This window comes from Dipodomys ordii, unplaced genomic scaffold (assembly GCF_000151885.1).
Source record: "Dipodomys ordii isolate 6190 unplaced genomic scaffold, Dord_2.0 Scaffold30, whole genome shotgun sequence".
In the NCBI taxonomy this organism is placed as follows: domain Eukaryota; kingdom Metazoa; phylum Chordata; class Mammalia; order Rodentia; family Heteromyidae; genus Dipodomys; species Dipodomys ordii.
Genome location: NW_012267246.1, coordinates 13042193 through 13060796, shown reverse-complemented (window position 1 = coordinate 13060796; position 18604 = coordinate 13042193). Strand labels below are relative to the sequence as shown.

At 38.7% G+C, this 18604-nt stretch overlaps 1 protein-coding gene across 7 annotated transcripts in view; it reads right to left on the bottom strand.

Annotated features, from left to right (window-relative positions):
- The window catches only part of Nlgn1 (neuroligin 1), an 845315-nt gene that overhangs the window by 661658 nt on the left and 165053 nt on the right, over positions 1-18604 (bottom strand). For 2 of the 7 annotated variants that reach the window (XM_013016176.1, XM_013016177.1), the window contains one exon: positions 18295-18354. The exons of the other annotated variants lie outside the window; for them this stretch is intronic. In XM_013016176.1, coding sequence (XP_012871630.1) covers positions 18295-18354 — 60 coding nt within the window. The remainder of the gene's footprint in view (positions 1-18294; positions 18355-18604) is intronic. 7 annotated transcript variants of the gene reach the window in all.

Sequence of the window (18604 nt, the reverse complement as noted above, 5' to 3'; positions counted from 1 at the left end):
AATATGGATGACTAATTTGTGAAAACTGGATTTATAATTCAGCACAGAACAGATAGCTCACCACATAGTAACTTCAAAAAAAAAGGTACATACTGAATTCAATCAACATATATTCTATAAAAAATGGTGTTCATTCGTCTAGTCACTAATGCAAATTACAGAAATTATGCACCCACCTGTTCCTCTTAGCAATTTACATTTAAAGAAATGCCTTTACTTTTTCCACTTGTCAGTGTATGCTTTGCTGTCTTTGATTTCTTTCACTTCATCTTTAAGCATGCACAGACAACCAAGGATGGGTTAGAGATATGACTGCCTGTCTCAGGGCCACTCTTTCCTGACAGGTCTGCCTCATTCCAGCATGCATATTTCTCTTCCAAGTTCTACTCCAAACTTAAATTGGTAAAACAAAATCAATATCCATTACATTTCTTTTAAGAAATTTATATTTCAGCCAGTAGAAAAGAGTCCATGTTTTCTGGAGCTTTCTCCTTGTACTAAGCACACTTTGACAATTTTCCTTTTCTCCTTTTTTTTTTTTCCCCATGGTGCTGTAGATCAAATCTAGGACCTTTCCCAGTTGATTTTTTTCCTTATCTCACTCTTGTCCTGTTTCTTCTTATCTTTTTTCTTTTTTGTGCCAGCACTGGGGCTAGAACTCAGGTCCTGAGTGCTGACCCTGACCCTTTGTGCTACAGGTTAGCACTCTGCCACTTGAATCATAGCTCCCCTTCTGGCTTTTTGGTAGTTTTTGTTGGAGGTAAGAGTTTCACAGACTTTCCTACCCATGTTAGCTTGACTTGAGATCCTTAGATCTCAGCCTCCTGAGCAGCGATGATTACAGACATGAGTCAGCAATGCCTGACTTTGTTCTGCTTTCTTGTGTCCTAGTGATCAAACCATGCCACAGAAGGTTCACTGGGGGAGTAAGCGCAGCAGGCAGGAATCACTGTATTGTGCAGAGGGCCAGGCTGGGGATCCAAGGGATATCCTTCCTCAGTCTCCCTCAGTGACTGTACGAATCGCCCAATAAACATCTCCCACTTCATTTTCTCCTTACTGCCCTGCACTCACAGCTGCTGCCACTGCCACTGCCACACACTGTTGAAGCAAACTGTAGAATGGTTCCACACTCTTCATGTCCATCATTAATACTGGCATCAGAGAGAACAATTGATAGTGAACATCTGATCAAGCCAAGCCTTTATTTAAATCCTTCAATAACTTCCTGTTGCTTAAGGGCAAACTCCAACCACCTTAGAAGCAGAGACCTACATACATATATATATATGTGTGTATGTATATATATATATATATATATACACACATACGTGTATGTATATATGTATGTATATAGATTTTAAGATTTTTTTATTGTGAAAATACTGTACAGAGGGGTTACAATTACATGAGGGAAGTAATGAGTTCATTTCTTATCAAGCATTGTTGCCTTCTCCTTTGTTTCTTCTCTCATCCTATACAATTCTCCTCTTCAGTGGAGAGACCCTCCCCCTCCCAGCTTCACTATCCATTTCCAGCTTCATTAATAGGACAAAGACTTTTCTCATCAGCTCCCACCCATGCCACTGCTGGCACACCCTCATTTGGGCAACATCCTACCATCTGTAAACCTTACTTACTACCTCCATAGCTACACAAACATTCAACACACTTAGTGGTTAAGGGCACAGTCAATGGAGCTAGACTGCCTGGCTGTGAATCCTGGCTCTGTTACTTTCAAGCTGTGAAAACAGTTTATATACAGTTTATGAAACCTATTTGTGTCTTATATGCCTCTGCAGTAAGAAAGATAATAATTGTAACTATTTTTTACATATCTGTGAAAGGGAATCAGGTTGATATATATATATATAATATATATATGACCCTTAAAAATTCCTGGCCCTTAGTAGGCATTATATATATATATATATATATATATATATAATTATTTTTATTAGCCCTTGCCTGATTTTCCCATATGGTGAAGTACCACATCTTAGTTTTTTTCCAGTGTTTAGGACTCATTAGACATTCAATAACTGCTTCATTAGAGAATGAACAAATGTACAAAGAATGAGAACAAAACTTTTATTTCTCCCAAATGGCAGAGTATCTGTTTCTCATTGTTTCCTTTAGATATAAAGGAAACTTTAAGGGTAAAAACACAATTACTAATTGTGTTTTAGTTGAAAATTTTAATATAATCATCTAACAGGCACTGCAGGTTTCCAGTGTGAGATTTCTCAGATTCATATGAGCCTCTGCAGGCATGCACCAGGGAGATGTACCAGAAGAATGAGGAAGCTGGACAGACTATATAATTTGTTGAGCCCAGGGACACGAGAAAAATGGAGAAGCCCTTTTTCAAAAGTTACTATTGTAAAAGGGAAACTACAAGCTAATTTGCTAGACCTCTAAATTAATTAAAAGGAAGATGAAATATAGGCATTTTAGAACACACTCCCCTTTGTGTTAATGCCCTTTGACCTGAGAAATTCTGTTCTACCTTTATTTACAGTCACCTCTAGAAAAGACAAAATTTACCTGTAAGCATATTGTGACAAAAAACATCAGAGAGTCAATGGCATCTGATTATCATGTAGCAAAAGGTAAAATGCTCCAAAGGAAGAGAACAGCTGACAGGCTACTGACTATCTCTTAGGCAACAATGCCTGACTTATTCCTCTTCTCAAGTGATGAAATGATAGCAACGTCTCCAGGACCCCTCTAAGGATGAGGTAGTGGCCACGCAGGCCAGGACTTGGGCATTCCTCTTTGCCCCTGCTCCCAGTTCTCCACTTTTAAACAAAAGCAAATGTCTGCACCCTTGAGGATGGCTGAAGATATAGCCAAGCCCTGTCTTACCACGCATGGCTGCCACATACAAAGCCTCATTTCTCTTCCCATTGCTTTGTCTCTATTTGGTATACAGGGGTGACCTGATACATGGGATTCCAAGAGTTTCGGCCTGACGTCTAAAATCTTGATTTCATTATGAATTTCAAAATGATGACAATGGATTTTCTAACCAAGAGTGGAACCTTGCCAGGCTCAGGAATTGGTTCAATTGCAAGGGTAACTGGCCTTGCCAAGAATCTAATATTCCATCTTGTAGCAGCCCTGCAGTGTGCTCTGTAGTGCATCTGTCGTCAATCTCACAGAGGATCCACCTGCGGCATCAAGAGGCAAAGGATCACTCAACATCCTACCATGTGTTTCTAATCCCAGCATCTGGGATTCAGCCCATTAACTAGAAAACCAATTGGCTTCTCCATTTATCTTGGTAACCAAAACAGCACACTGTCAGCCATGCCCCAAATCCATCACTTCTGGGGTAGCAATAGTATTCCAAAAACTCTGCCAAAGTACAGTATAGACTCACTCTCTGGGATACATCAGTTTAAAACCTACTGAGGGTAGTACTGAGATCTGAGGATTTCAGTTCAAGGAAGGAAAGTCTGTGAATTTCTCATCTCCAATTAACCACCAAAAAGCCAGAAGTGGAGCTGTGGATCAAGTGGTGACCCTTGAGTGAAAAAGCACCTAGGCCCTGAGTTCAAGCCCTAGATACTGGCACACACACACACACACACACACACACACACACACACACACACACACACACACAGTGATAGATATTTCTTTTCTTGGAAATCTTGTCACTGGTGATATTTAATCCAAGAAGGAAAGAGCAAAATAACACTGAATGAATGTACACGTTAATGAATACATGAGCACCTTAATGATGAATGAACTATCAGATGGTGAAATGACAAACTATGTGCTCCTGATCACAGGCCACTGGAGGAGCTGTGTCATGCTGTATAGAATTCCCTTTAAGAAATGCTGTAGACCTCTTCTTATATCCCCTGAGCCCTGTCTCTGCCACAAACTCACATAAAATACCAATGAACAGCACCAAGAAGTCTTGCCATAAAGGTAGATGTAGACAAGGAAGAAAAAGAAATCATTAGGAAAAAAGATCTCTTTGCCAAGGAATTTGACACTGGGTAGCAAGAGGAGGAAATTTAAATAGAACGAGGTGGGAAGGGAAAAATAAAATGTCTGGCCTGGATAAGGAAGCTTGTGCTCATTGCTCCTGTTACACAAATGCATTGTTGATGTCCTATATTAAAATATAAATCAGTGCAGAGGCACTGTGGCTGGCACTCCCATGCACAGGCCCAGAGCCAAGCACCTCCATTGTTGGCAGCCACTCAGCCCCAGGGACCACTGTACCACAGGCCAGGTTCTATCTGTCAGCCACTGAACACTGTTATTTCTTAGTTAAGGACTCTGATGTTTGCCTTGAAATGGTCTTTATTTGGGGAGAACTGTGCCCTATCCAGCTACTGACTGCATAGCAGGAAGGAATTGAATTTCCTGTATCTGGTGAAGATCTATGGTAGTTATTACTGCCATTGGGTGGTAGGATTATTCAAATGAATGCAGATGGGGAAATGAAGACTGCTCCCAACACAGGACATTGTTTCTTATGGCTGTTCATGTTTTCAACAAGTGTTATGAATCCGTTGTGACTGCTAGGGACATAGCAGTGAACAAGAGAAATATTGCAGGGAAGGTAGAGGATAAACACATAAGCACATAAGTGAGCAAGATGACTTCATATGGAGCTAAACATATAGTGAAAGCCAGGCGCTGGTAGGTCACATTTGTAATCCTAGCTACTTAGGAGGCTGAGATCTGATGATTGTGGTTCAAAGCCAGCCAGAGCAAGGAAGTCTGTAAGATTCCTATCTCCAATTAACTACCAGAAAACTGTAAATGGACCTGTCTCAGAGTAGTACAGCACTAGCCTTAAGCTAAAGGTCTCAGGGACAGCACCCAGGCCCTGAGTGCAGACCCCACAACCAACCCAAACAATTCCCTCAATAAAAAACAATAATAATAACCAAGTGAATACAGAAAGAACAGAAAGAATATGATGGGGTTACCTTCATAGAGCAGCAAAAGCTGCTTGCAAAAAGAGGCACTTTGACAAGGCTCAGTCAGATGTGAGAAAAAGTAGTAGACTTTGTATGTCGAATCCCAATAAATAGTAATGTCAAAGTCACAGGTTGGAGGGTATGACATCACAGAATGTCAAGAGAAGGGGAACCATTCAAGAGCTTGCAAAGGTGGGCAGGAGACATCATGTAGGATCTTGTAAGCATGGTAAGGAGTGTAACACCATAGATGTCAGATTCTGAGTTTTGAGCTTGTAGGACCAAAGGAGGAATTGGAAGCCCAGTTACAATGGCATTATGATGGCTGAAGAAGAAACATCAGAGGCTGTGGATGGGGGTGAAGGAAATGGAGGATCTGGAGAAGTCCAATAAAATGGTCCCATTCAAGGTACCAGATTTGAAGGCATGAAAATACTAGAGTGCTCTTTATAGAGTCAATTTTCTGTCTCAAAACGTCTCCTAACCAAGTCATCTCTCTATATGTACCTGTAATGGCCCTGGGTCTCCTTCCTCGACATTCTTGCCATACTGTTACTTACCCTTTCTGTGTCTGCCTCTCTCACCAGATAGTGAGGTCTCATTAAGGTAGCTATTTAAAGCCCTGTAGTATCTTTGGGGTCTACCCCAGGGCACTATGCAAAACGGAGTAAAGCACTGGAGAACAGCAGCTGCTACTCCACATCTGGAACCAATGGTCTATAATTAGTCACTTGGCAGCTGCTGCATTCCTAAGCATTCCTAAGCTTTGAAGGGGGTTCTGCAGGTAAAGTAGGCGATTAAAAAAATAAAGGAGGAGGTAATAATGCTGGACAAAAATGTACTCATTACCTACTCATGTAAACTGTAACCCCTCTGTACAGCATCTTTACAATAAAATGATTTTAAAAAACAAGCCCAGATGGATAGAAAGTTTGAAACCTCAGCTTCTTGGCAGAGCAACTCAGGTGGGCTCAGGAAACAGGGCTGATATAATTATAGTTTTGGTTATGCCTGATGGGTTTTATCCTGATCTGCATATTTTGTGCTCCATACACATTTAAAGATTTAATTAAATGTTTTATTAGAGGCAGTACAGTGCCAAATATCAGCATCATTACCCTTTTTTTCTGCACATAATAGCTATTTCCCTGTTAGTTTTGAGAGTTTATTACACATCGAGCTTACCATCACCTGGGAATATGAACATAGACATCTGTTCATATTTCCTGTTCCCTATGACTGAAGGATGGGAATGTAAGCTATGAGAATGTAAGCTCTCTGCAGACAAAAACATGTTCTGCCCAACTTTCCCTCTGGTAGGAGGTTGGCAGGCATGTGACACAAGGAAACCACAAGGAGATCTGAGTCAGAGACAGTAAGATGCAAACCAGAAACATGGGTATCAAAAGGAGCAAGACGTCACACATCTGGGAATCCCTGCTTTGGATTGTCCAATGTCTCCTCTGACAGTATGAAACTCCAGTGAAAAATCGTACAAAGCTGCATACTTTTCCCAACTCATGACACCCTCTCCTATTTCCACACGTGTACAAAGTTGTTCAAAAGCTATAAATAGAAGAAAGAAACCTCACCCCAACCCTTTCATTCACAGTCAGGATCTAAGTAAAACTGATCTCCTCAAAAATCCAAGTTTATCAACATTTAGCTTTTATAGAAACAGCGAATTCCCCCAAATGAATGATTTCTAAGCTATTTAAATTAACACAATCACAGTGGGCAACAGTGTTGACATTGAAATGTTAGCAAAATTGGGAAGGAGGATAGTGGTTTGAGACCAACCCAGGCAGAAAAGTTTGCAAGCTTCCTTCACAATACATGGCTGAGTACACTAGCACAGGCCTGTCATCCTAAGCTAAATAACAGAAAGGCGGGAGGGTCTTGCTGCCAAGCCAACCTGGGCAGGAAAGTACACAATACTGGATTTCCACAGAAGCTGGTTACTTTTGGTGTAATTACACTTGTGATCCCAGGGATGCCTAGAAAGCCTAAAAGTAGGTGCAGTGCAGCTTAGATGAACACCCAGGCAGAAAGTAAGCTTATATTTAAATCTAAGCAGTGAAAAAAAAAGAGTTGGAGGCATGGCTCAGCAGTATCACACCAACCTAGCAAACATGACACCTCCAGTTCAAACCCCAGTACAAACGACCAAAAAAAGAAAAAAAAAGATGATAAACCTTGTTTTGGCTGATAGAGTCTCCATCTATGTAAGGGGTGTGTGCTGAGCTATCCTGGTAGGGTTGGGGAAAGCATGCATAGCTGTAATAATGAGAGTTGAAGGGTCAGTCTTGAGAGGAGACAATTGTTTATCTGACTGCTTACATCAGAGAAGCTCAGAAACTTCAGGGTCTAACTAGCTTGTCAATGACTGTACCACAACAATACACGCATTGTTTTTCACAGTGACGATGGACCTGCTGGATGAAAGAGGATGGCCAGTTAGGGAAATGGGGAGTGAGGCAAATGGTGAGGTGGGTAACAGGAGAAGAGGTCAGAACTACCTCTTAGAACATTCTACCTTCCAGACACACCTCCCTCCAACCAAGGACATTCCCATGTTCTAGGGAGCTCTATGAATCCAAATCAGAAAGCACATTGATGTCCTTATTTGGTTTTCCCTGGGCTCCCTCTTCCTGTCCCAGGAGCAGCTGTTTCTAGTGCTACTTAGAATTGATACAACATTTGTCCCAGTGCCACTGCTGTATCACCTATCCCTCTACCTCCAACCTCTTGTTCTCCTCACTTGGAGTAACTCAGGAAGAAGATTCTAGAAGAGGATTCCTACACTGGGAGTGTGAGAAGGTGATAGGATAGGAAAGGAAAAGAGGAAAGTTTCCCAGCCTTCTTTTCAGATGAGGACACTATGTCATTTCCTTCTTGACACAGCTACACAGATGAACCTTGCCTCAAAGAAAAGAAAGGAGGGGAAACCTTTCTTTCCTTCTTCCTTTCTTTCTTTTCTTCCCTTCTTTCTTTCTTCTTTCTCTATTTTTCCTTCCTTCCTTCCTTTCTTCCTTTCTATTTCTTTTCTTTCTTTCTTCAAGTCCTCAGATGGGAAGTAGTTATGGTGATTATTGATCAATCAGGTTGTCTGTATCTGAAAATTGAAATTATGGTCTCAATGACTACAATTCATTCTATTAAGATGTAAGATGCTTTTGTCATTGTTTTAAATCTGATTTTTGGCACATTTTATCTGCTGAAACGGAAAATCATGGCAATAATTAAATTTGTCTAATGCTGTCACTAACTAGATACTAGATTAATAGAATTGCAGTAAACAAGGAAATGGATCTTAAATTTAAAAAAAAAAGTTTTTGGTAGGTCGTGGGGCTTGAACTCTGGGCTTGGATGCTGTCCCTGTGCTCTTCAGCTCAAGGCGAGCACTCTACTGCTTGAGCCACAGAGCCACTTCTGGTTGTCTAGTGGTTTATTGGACATAAGAGTCTCACGGACTTTCCTGCCCGGGCTGGCTTTGAACTGTGATCCTCAGATCTCAGCCTCCTGAGTAGCTAGGATTACAGGTGTGAGCCACTGGCACCCAGCTTAAATTAAAATGTTTATTTATAAAACTTTGTCTAATTACTTAGTTATGGTAAATGAAACAGACTTGAAAAATGTTACTAGATCTTTACATCAGTAAGATATATTTTTCTCTTAGCTGGTCCTAGGGGTTTGAACTCAGGGCCTACATGCTATCTTTGAGTGTTTAAGGCTATGCTCTACCAGTTGGGACACAGCATCACTTCTGACTTGTTCTGAGTAATTTATTGGCAATAAGTGTATTTATGTGTCTTTCCTGTCTGGGCTGGCTTTGAACTGTGATCCTCAGATCTCAGTCTCCTGAGTAGCTAGGCATGAGTCACTGGTGCCCAGCTAAAATATAGATTTTAGCTAAAACCAGGTGTGCATGTAAGCATCTGTCTGCTTAAAATATTCAAAAGTCAATATTTTTAAAAAGTGAATCATTTTCTCTACACAAAGTCAAACACTTGGATATTTAAAAGCACAATACCCTCCCTTGATAGAAAAACAGATTAAAACAATGTTGTGACTTGAATATAAAGTGAATCTACAGGTTCATCTGTTGAAGCCTAGGTTTCCAGCTGGTAGTGCTATTTTTTGAATAGTTTCAAAAACTTACATCGTGACCTAGCTGCAGGAAGTAGGTCCCTGGGCATGGGTCTTTTGAGGTCTCATTCCCTGACCACTTCCTGTCTCTAGCCTCTTCCTGTCTTTCTTGAGGTACAGAAGATCCTTCTCCATTATTCCTACAACTATGCTGTTTGGCCCAGGTACCTGGGAAAAAGAAACCTTGGATTTAAATCACTAAAACCATGAACAAAATAAACAGCGATTGACCTTAAATTGTTTCCTTATTTGGTCATGAACCATGATAAAAGATAAGCAAAACAGTTACTAATATAATTAGAGATGATAATTTTATGAGGTTGGATTCTAATATAATGTAAATAGTGTGCTTATTTTTTTAAATGGACAAATTTACACACAGACATACCTACAGGGAGACTGAGAATGCTTATGTCAAGATGGGGGGAATAAATCATCTCTAAGTCAAGGAGAAAGACCAAGAATAAATTTTCCCTCTTGGCCTTTAGAAGATACTAATCCTGCTGACATTTTGGTCTTAAACTTTTAAGATCCCAAACTGTTAGACAAAAACTTCTCTGTTGCTGAAAGCATGCAAAACAATACAGCAACAAATAGATATAAGGGCTTTACATATGTTATTAAGATCATATCATACTGTTTTAATATGGCCCCTTCCCACAGAGAAACACACAGAGAAGAAAGCCACCAGAGGCAGAAAACTGGAGCAATGCAAGCATAAATGAAGGAGAGCTGAGGCCTGATGAAAATGCCCAGAGTGAGAGGAGGGAAAAGTACATCTCCAGAGCCTCAGTTTATTGTGCCAGTTCTGGGTAACTAATGCAGGAAAAGGTACCTAGGTATATCCATCCACTTACAAAGGGTTGTGTGAGCAAAAAGCCTGGCACAGAAAGACACGTATCATGTGATCTCAATGGCATGCTCAATATGGAAGAGTTATCTCAAAGCAGTTAAGAATAGAATGGTGGAGTCCAGAAGTTAGAGTGGGTGGAAGGGAAGGATGGTTGGGAGGGGTGAACCAATGCATAGAAAGTTGTACATAGTGGATCAAGAAAATGGAATTTTGTGCTTCCATCAGAAAGAACGACACTGCCCCATTTGTTAGGAAATGGAACGATTTGGAAAATATCCTATTAAGTGAAGTAACACAGTCCCAAAGAAATTTAGGTCCCATGGTTTTCCTTATTTGCAATAATTAGTATATATATAGGATAATCTTATCAGATGAGCTGAAAAACTCAAAAGCCATGTACATATGACTGTATAAGATGATGCTAAGTGAAATGAACCTCAAGATATGGACACAAGAGGTCTGTCTTTATTGTTATTGTTGTAAATGTACCATGTGATATTTTTTTGTTTTTTTTTCCTTTGTATGTTATTCCCTCTATGGCATATCCCCTGTTGTCACTGTACTTGATTTTGATACCCTTCATCATGTACATACATATGTTTAATCTATGGAGGGGAAGGGAATAACAAAACACAGGAACAAGGACACAGGATGACCCATTGCAACAAGGATACCCACAGGACAGTATATTGGAAACCACTATGGGACTGGGGGGGTGGGGAGAGGGGGAGATGCATGGAGGTGGGGTGGGAGGAGTGTGGGAGGAGGTGGAGAGGTAAGGGATAGTGGGACAACAACAAGGAAGGGAAGGGGTAACAATAGTCGACAAGTAATGAACTCATTGCCTTACTCATGTAACTGTAGCCCCTCTTTACAGAATGTTGTAGATAGATTGGAACACATTCTGGTCCTTATTACAAAGTGAGTATGTTTTTAATAGATTGATACCAGACGTGATTTTTGAAGTTGATCATGTCCTAAACCACTGTGACCTATACCACCATGGGGAGGGATAGAAAAAAGGTAAAAAGTATTCATAGGAGAAATACCAAAGCATAAAATATTATCAATAAAATCTACAATGGTGACCAATAAAGAGGTCAGCTAGAAAAAAAGACTGAATCATAATTTATATGTGAAAACAATACTTCAGAGAATAATATTACTAGGATAGAAGAAAGGGTCACCATCTCTACAAAGGATTTATTTTGTGCCACAACTCTTTGCTGGTGGCTTCAGTATTTTCAACTTCAACCCAGTTCCTTTAAGATAAAAAGTATTTATTCTCTGGGAAAGTAGAGTGGCCTTTTAATCATCAGCTTCAGGAAACTCTGTTGGACTGTCAGCAAACAATGAACAATTGAAGTCGTTCATTTTAAATGTTACAACCCTATAAATTGGCTTCATTTCAGAGATCCAACTTAAAATTTCAGCTTTCAGAAGACTTGCCTGAATCTGACCACATCTACTAACTCAAATGCAAAGTCCGATCTAGAGTTCAATAGAGTTTCCCCTTCATCTTCAAGTCCCAAATGAACCAGATATAATTATGTTCCAATATGGAGATTTTTTTTCCTACTAACAAGCTGGCCACCAATTTCATTTTCTATTTGATCTGGAATCTCTAATAGAAATGATTGCTGCTGTTGCTATGGATCTGTCTTTGTTGTTTTGAGTTTGCTCATTCCTCAAAGCAAATGAACTTAGTTGGTCATGAGAAAATTTTATGAATCTCAGGATATTTGGCCTCTTTGAGTATCCATAAAATTAGGGTAAGAAATCTCATATGATTGTTGTGATATCCTGAAGGTTAATATGGCCAAATGCCTAGAATTCAGTAAGAGCTCATCAGTGTCAATTCTATCTTCATTTCCTGGAATGTTACAAATGAAACAAAACTGTAAAAAAAATCGGTGAGTAGCTGGTCACTGGTGCCTCATGCCTGTAATCCTAGCTACTCAGGAGACTGAGATCTAAGGATCACAATTCAAAGCCAGCCCAGGCAGGAAAGATCACCACAAAACTGAAAGAGGCACTGTAGCTCAAAGTGGTAGAAGCATTAGCCTGAGGGAAAAAGCTTAGGAACAGCACCCAGGCCCTAGTTCAAATCCTACCACCAACAAAAAAAGAAAGAAAAGGAAAACAAAATCAATGAGAACAGAACTCTAATCATTACTACTTCCATGCACATACTCAATACTTTGCCTAGCAACATAGTACCTCAAGTTACATAGCCATATTTTTTAATGCAAAACTTCTACTTACATACTAAACCCCATCTTTCTCACCTGTTCAAGAATTTTGTCTCAGAAATTATATTGTCTTTCTTCTACTTCTTTTCATATTCTATACAAAATTCCTAAATTTCTCTCAATTTAACCTAAATAACAATGAATTTTGATCTTGCTTTCCCATTTTTCATTCTCCAGTTTAGAACAAAACTCCTTAAAATAATTACTATTGCTTACTAGCTAGCTCTCAATCTTCTCCCAATCTCTTAGACCAACCCCAGTGTGAAAGTCCACTGCTAACCTACAAAAGTTCATTTGTAGAGTTGATTACCACGTGCATTGATGCATTTTTTCTTATTTAATTTCTAAGCCAACAATAAAAAAAGTCTTAGATCACTTCCTTTAATTGTTATGTATCAAAGTGTCCCTTTACATACAAGCTTGGTCACCAGCCTAGGACACTATTGGCAGGTGGTAAAGCCTTTTTTGTTTGTTTTTTTGGTCAGTCATAGGCCTTGAACTCTGGGCATGGGCATTATCTTTGAGCTCTTCAGCTCAAGGCAAGTACTCTACCAATTGAGTCACAGAGCCGCTTCTTGTTATCTGGTGTTTAATTGGCGATAAAAGCCTCATGGACTTTCCTGACTGGGCTGGCTTTGAACTGCAATCCTCAGATCTCAGCCTCCTGATTAGCTAGTATTACAGGCATGAGCCACTGTTGTCTGGCTGATAGAGAGTTTTTAAGAGGTGGTAAATGAGGAAGCATGGCCCAGAAAGAAGTAATGAAACCCTGGTCCTTCTCCTTTGTCTTCTGCTTCCCAATCACCTGGAAGTTTCCTCTGTCCCACACTTCCAGCAGGGCGATCTGCCTTACCATAGACCTGAAAGCAATGGGGCCAAGAAACTTTGGATTGAATCTTCTGAAATGAGGAGCCAAAACAAACCTTTCATTTTATTAAGTTGGTCGTGGTGAATATTTGTGACAGGAATGGAAAGCTGACTAACAAACCTTCCATCAGACATGTAACTCGCCCTTAATCCCTGAAGCTTTTCCCTGTCTCCTTTCAGACCACTGATGTTGAAATGCGCACATGGATGCATCTTTTTTTTTATTTAATTTAATTTTATTTGTGAAGATACTGTACAGAGGGGTTACAATTACATGGGCAGGATAATGCGTACATTTCTTACCAAGCATTGCAGCCTCCTCCTTTGTTTACCCTTCACATCCCTTCCCAGCCTCCCCCCTCCCCCCCAATCCCAATCCTTCTCCTTCCCCCCCTTCCCCCCCCCACCCCGGACCGACATTGTAAAGCTCGATTTGGACATGACAACTTGTACTTCTCATTGTTGCAACAGGTCCACCTGTACATGGATGCATCTTTTGAGTCTCTTTTGCTTCTCTATTTCCATTTGCTTTCTTCTTTATGCTCACTCAATTTCTGACTTTCGAATCTTTATCTTGTCCACCACACTGACTCCCAAATTTTTATTTCCACCTCCACCAGACTTTTGAAGTTGGCTCAGGAAGTAGATTAAGGATACTGATTCAATAACATCTACCCTTTGTTGCCTAAGTTGCACCTCACATTGACCATGTCCTAAACCAGTGCCAGGATCATCCTACCGTACCATTTGTTCTAGACCACTCTGTACTACTCATTTTAATTGATGGCCAAGCTATTCTTCCAAGTATTCAGATTAAACATGGAGGATTCTTTTATAGCCTGAAACAAACTGATCAAAAAAACTCATCTTCAAACTTTGTGAAGCCTCTCACACTTTGACAATTACTCAGCTGGTCTACTCTTGGACCACCTGGGTCTTGCTGGATTATATTAGTTCTGTCTGCTTTCTCCATTTATCTCTGCTCTTTCACACTCTCTTATCAAGGTATTAGAGTACATTCTTGAAAATGAAATCCAGTAATATCAAATCTCCTTACCTGTCTCTCACACACCCCTTCCCACACAAGATATATTTCTAATTATTGTTCTTTAAGTTTGCAAAATAGACTCGCACCTTACTACACTCTCACTAGGTCTTTATTCAAGCAAACATTATCATAACCATCTAACATGAAATTATCCTCACTCTGACATCCACACTTTTGGTCTTCCAGCTGTGGTTTACTTTTCCCCTTCATCCACAATAACAAGTTAGTTATTTCTTGTTTGATTGTTTACAGTCTGCCTTGACAAACTTGGACATGAACTACATACGAGAGGGCAAAAGGTTTTCCTTCTGTTTTGTTCACTAATACATCCTTTGGACCCAAAGCAATAATTACTACAGAGTAAGCAATCAATAAATATTTGTCAAATAAATAAATTAATTAGATGAATATGAGCTAGAATGAAAAAAATTCTGGACAATAATCCCTTTTTAAAACCTTGGAAACATTAGCAGTGATTAAGAGTCGTCATTATACATACTTAACTTGAAAAAATACCATCCCTCTGCTAAGCAAACAAACAAAACCTACATTTGCCCGGATGCTCTTGAATGAATCAAGAAACCCTCAAGTAAAGAGTTTTAAATAATATCATGTAAAATACTTTGGAATGTTAGGAGCCGCATGCTCAAGATACAAGGAATTTTACCATAGCCATCTCTAAAAATGGCTACCCAATACAAACTGTACAACAAAAATGAAAAACTGGGTTAGCAAGTCTCATAAGTACAGACATGAAAATTGATTTTTTATTCATCTTGGAAAAACTATGCAAATAATGGTGAAAGTGCTGAAGAAACACAGGCTGTGCAACTCTAGAGTATCAGGAGCCAATCAATTTGTTTGTGGATTTTTTGGGTCCCTGGTTCCTCCTTATGTTGACTGCCTAATATTTGACCCTTACTGTTTGTTAGCAAGTCTCACAAGAGAGTAATCTAAAGAAACAAAGGGAAACAAAGAAGTTAAAGCTGCTCCTTGAGAGAGGCTAGGGAAGGATGTGCTGTGATCTTACTCTGGGAAGATAGAAAACCCATGCACTATTAAAAGTATTCACCAAAATGGGCGCTAAGCCTGTTTCTAGAAATAAGTTGCTAATATTGGCTTGACCTAATTCACTCTGAAAATTTTTTTCAACTGGTAGAATAAGAGGAACTCAGGATAAAAATATGAAGAAAGAAAAAAGAAGTTAGGGAGGAAAAAAGGAAGGGAAGAGAAGGAGAGGAGGGAAGGGAGAAAGAGAAGATCAAGGGAAATGAGAAAGAAGGAAGGGAGGAGAAAGAAGGAAGATAGATGAAAGGAGGAGGAGAAAGCAAGACAGGAAAGGGAAAGAAAGAGGAAAAAGACAAAGAAATCTCTGATTCTGCTATGAGACAATCTATTGAACAAAGATCTACTATCTAAATAGAAAACAAAGCAAAGGCATAGCTGATTCTGTCCTTACTAATAGTAAAATCTGGGACAAAATAACTAATTTCTCAGACTTTATTATAAAATACATAGTAATAAACTCCTCTTGTAAATGCGGTAATGAAATGAATAGCATATGCAAAACACCTAATATTTAAAAAGAAATGTCCTTCATATCCAAAGTCTTTTTTCTATTACATTATCTGTATATTTGTCCAAGTGTGGCTACTCATCTCATTTTAAGCATTCGCTTTTCAGTTTTACAAGAATAAAACCCTGAAGAAATATCTAGAGGGTAATTAACATATGGCTAAAACTATCATGGGAAATATAAAAGGATAGATTAAAATGTGCCATTGGGACTTGTTTCAAAATGAGAGGCAGCCTATCGATAAAAAATGCATTTCTCTTCTTCAAATGCACAGGAAAATATTGTAAATGATCTATTTAAAAATTATAAAAAGGCATCTATTTGAAAATGAATATTTTCTTCATTTTGTACAGCCTACAATGCAGGAACTGTGTTGTTCTTTGTAAAGTTACTAGAATATAAATTCTACGGGGAAGAGTGCTCTTGATCTTGTTCATTACTGATACCCTTGAATGCTACATGGCTTGTAATTGGCAATTAGGAAATAGTTCTGAATGAATATAGTGTGCACAGACTATAGAATACTTGGTACAGGAAAAAGGGTTCGTCTGCTTTACAAATGCTTGCATACTCCTGAGAAAAGGTAAATACAGACAAGCCACAAATCTATTAGCATGAAACAAAAGGTACACCACTAAGCATAGGGTTTCCGAGCTGCCATTGATAAACATTGGAATCCCACTGAATAATTCTCACTCCACATGAAGTATATTTTAGCATACACATAAATAAATATGAAATAATGGACACTTTCTTGAACAAAGATTATAACCTTTTGAAGTGGCCAAACAGATCATGGTAAAGCAAGGAAAGAGTTAGCAAAATAATATTTTAATGAAGCTTAACTAGAAACATATAATAAATAGCACAAGAGTTCAACAATATCCAATGTACATGGTTCAGTAGGTATCTATAGATATCTTCCCCAGTATAATTATAAATTAATGCAAAGTTTGCCAAGATAAACAGCACAGCCTACATATCTTTTTGCCAACTCTCTTATGAAGCAAATGGAACCAACATTCCAAAGGATAATAAAAAATGAATTTCTAACAAATCTCTTTTTTCTCTGAAATTGTTCTGGAATAAAGGTCAGTTTCTAATTTACTATCTTATCTTTTTCATGATCGCATGTATTTTTATGTCATATGTTCTAATTATGCATTCTTCAACAGTATTGCATCTATTACTTTGTGAATCAACAGCTTTAAGATAGGAGGAGAAAGTCACTTATCTAATTACATATGCTTGTTAAGCTGCATATTAATAACCACTGCAGTATTATTGTACATTAGTTGAAAGCATGTAAATTACTGCAGTTATTCTCATTTGGGGAAACCAAGAAATTATTCTTTATTGTTTTGTTGTTGTTTAAAACACCCCCATTGCCTTCATATCTGTCTTCATAGTATATTGTGCTTTACCAATAATTATGACATTAATTTTTTTAATGAACAGAGAATTCTGTTCTACTAATATTGCCAAAGAAATTAGACCAGGATAAAAATAAAAGTCAATTGAATGCAAATCCTTTGATCCACAGTTGAGATTTTTTTTCAATGAAGTGTCTTCTATATAATTCAATCCCCCACAGAAAACAGATCAGTCAGACACTCCCTGCTTCACCAGAATGCTATAATAAAATCTGACTTGGTCCAGCCAGGAGATTGAAAGTGCATAGAGAGATAGAACATGCACTGCTAGAATACTAATATGACTTCTGTGTGAAGATTGGAAATTCCACAAAGTTATGAATAAGGTCAAAGTAACACTTAGATGATTTACTGCCATAGGAAACTATTCTCTCCTATGAGTGATTTACGGGAGTAAAATGGAGTGTGGACAAGCTTCATTCAGATACAAGCTTGCAGCTGTCTTTGCTCAATCTGCTTAGAGGATGATTTAAAGGGTTATTTAATTGTAACTCTGAATCACTTTCTTCCTTCTGTTTTAAATTGTTTAACATAAGTATTTTTTTAAGGTTAGACTGATTTTAAGACTGAAAATATTTGGTGTAAGATATGAAAAGCTTATTCTCTTCTGTAAGGGTGGCTGCAAATGAAAAAAGGCTCTCAGAATAAAAAAAAAAACATTGTTATCTTATCATGGTAATTGCCTAATAACTATGGCAAATTTATCCTGATGATAAGAAAGTTCATAAGGTTTTCAAAAGGAGCTAAGAATAAACAAATGAACTTGGGACTAAACTGATCAATTTGAAGAACACAAATGTATATCTCTACAGAAAGCTATCGGATATCAAAACTAACCAGATGGTAAGGCAGCCTGTTTAGGTTCACTGCAGGCAATTTAACAGCCTATCTTGTTCTGTGTAAGCCAACTCCAAGTAGAAATTCAGTTCTTACAGATATTATCAGCCCTGGAACACTAGAATACGAGGCATCACAGGTGAGTTTGGCCAAGGCCAAATAGCTTAATCCATCCTTACCCATCTTCCTATTCCTTGACAAACCTGATCAAAGGTCCACACAGCACCTAGACATTCACTTTGCAGCACCAGCCAATCATCCTTAAGGGGAATAAATTGTTCTTCCTTTGCAAGCTTTTGCACCCAATTTTTTTTCCACTTTTATACATACCTCCTTTTCTACATATTTTCTTGCCGGGTTTTCTGGCACATTCCTTGGATATTCTTTTTACTGAAAAATGAATAGAAGACTAGAAAATAACATGGCGCTCCATTACAGACCGCCGGAACATGCAACCACCACTATCTAACTTATTACACTCCTGCATTGACTGAGTGCGAAAGATCCCCAATTCGTTGAGCCTGTACATGCAATGAGGAAATGTTGATGCATCTTCTCAGAAGTCATTTGGTAGGAAATGGAAACTAGGAGCCCATTTCTACCTCCATATACGTGCTGTGGAGGAAAGAAAATGAGTAGA